Consider the following 2013-nt stretch of genomic DNA (forward strand, 5'->3'; position numbering starts at 1 on the left):
CAACTCGAAGTACTTTACAACACAAATAATAATAAACAAATTATTCTTCCCAGTAACAATTGAAGCATTTTTCATTTATGATTTTCTGGAAAATGTTGATAACAGTGCTGAAATATAATAAATAGACAATACTGATTCAATCAGTTATGCTCTTTGCTTTTGTCAAGTACTTAGCTTTGAAAAGAAAGAGAATGCTGAAAAATTAATGGTGGAGTTTATATTCAAGTTCTCACAGAAGCATACAAATATACGTTGTAAAAATTGAACCACTCACCTTGTTAAGAGTAGCGCTTGAAATCACTAATTTCTTCTTCTTGGATGGGTTCTCTTCACTCTTGCTATGATTCTAAGCCTCACTCTTTCAACCATTAATACAAACCATAAAGGCCCATAGACAAGCCTATCACTAGTCCAGATCCGTAACCCATCAAAACGATTTTCCAATCAAACCAGCTCGAATCATCGTCTCCTTCATGGTAGATGGACGGTATTGGTGATGGTGGCTCATCATCAACACATTTCTTTAACAACGGAAGTCCACACAACCCAAAGTTTTCAATATAGGAATCATTTTGAAATGTATTCAATTGATTTCCTTGAGGTATAGGGCCTATAAGTCGGTTGTATGAAAGGTTCAACACAGAAAGAAATGTCAGACTTGCCAACTGACTAGGATTCTCTCCAACAAGCTTGTTGAAGGAAAGGTCTAATGATTCAAGACTTGTCAAATTTTCCAATAATGGTGGAATATGACCTATAAGGTTATTATGAGAAAGGTTGAGGATTTGGAGGAAATTAAGCTTTCCAATGACTGTTGGTATTTGCCCTTGAAATTGATTACTTGACAAATCCATCATTACGAAAATGGTTAGAATCTTGTCTATTTTTCTATCAACGCCTTTTACCATCAAACTAACGGAATAGTCTTGAGCATAAATCGGGATATTCCAAATGAGTGCATTAAATGTATCTAGCTCTTCTCTCATATATTCCAATTCACCTTCATGCTTCTTACCACACATCATATTAAATTTCTCAAAATATCTTGTTGGCAAAATACCTATGAATTGATTGTGAGAGAGGTCAAGTATTCGCAACTTAGGAAATGCTAATCTTGTCTTGGGTTCGCCAATGAAACCATGGAATCTATTAGATCTCAATATCAGAACTTGCAATTCTGGAAGGTTTGCTAACCAATAAGGGAAAGTATCATTGATCATGTCGTTTCCAACATTTAGAACTTCCAAGTTACTACAATTAACCAAAGTACGTGGTAATGACCCTTCCAACTTATTACCATTAAGGTTAAGGTATTGAATGAAGTTATTAGCTAATGATTGTGGAATTGTTCCACTCAAGCCATTGTAAAACAGATCAAGATATTGAATAAAGCTCAAGTTGAAATGAGGGATCTCTCCCATCAACATATTGTTGGAAACTAATAAGGTGTGCATATTAGGTGCATCTAGCATCACAAGTGGGCCTTGGAGCAAGTTGGATTGAAGGTCAAGAACAACTAGAACCATCATGGAAACTTTTCCAAAAGGGACAAAACTTGTTAGAAAATTGTGAGAGAGATTCAAATGGTATAAATTGTGAAACAATTCCAATTGTGATACAAAGAAATTTAAAAAGAGAAAGGATTAGAAGAAGGAAAGGACTGTTTGAGAATAAAACTGCATAACTTTATTGACTCACTCAGGCTATATATAGCCATACAACTAGTAGGGAAAATAACAACAATGCTAAAGAATAGTACCCACGTAACAGACTCCACAAACAACTAAATGCTAAAGAATAGTACCCACGTAACAGACTCCACAAACAACTAAATGCTAAAGAATAGCACCCATGTAACAGACTCAACAATACTTAAGACTAACACAAATTAGACTAAGTCTTCCACCACGTGTTCCATTTTGCCACTACACTTCGTGACTTCGCGACTTCGCGATCTTCCATGACTTCATGATCTTGCCACTACACTTTGTGACTTCTTGGACTGGTTTGGTG

At 35.6% G+C, this 2013-nt stretch overlaps 1 protein-coding gene across 1 annotated transcript; it reads right to left on the reverse strand.

Annotated features, from left to right (window-relative positions):
* Positions 1-368: 368 nt before the first annotated feature.
* LOC116143459 (receptor-like protein 54) lies at positions 369-1526 on the reverse strand. Its single transcript, XM_031428921.1, has one exon. It carries the CDS (start codon positions 1524-1526, stop codon positions 369-371), a length of 1158 nt encoding a protein of 385 aa, XP_031284781.1.
* Positions 1527-2013: the final 487 nt, after the last annotated feature.

The sequence above is a fragment of the Pistacia vera genome, unplaced genomic scaffold (assembly GCF_008641045.1).
Source record: "Pistacia vera cultivar Batoury unplaced genomic scaffold, PisVer_v2 Contig430, whole genome shotgun sequence".
Classification (NCBI taxonomy): Eukaryota; Viridiplantae; Streptophyta; class Magnoliopsida; order Sapindales; family Anacardiaceae; genus Pistacia; species Pistacia vera.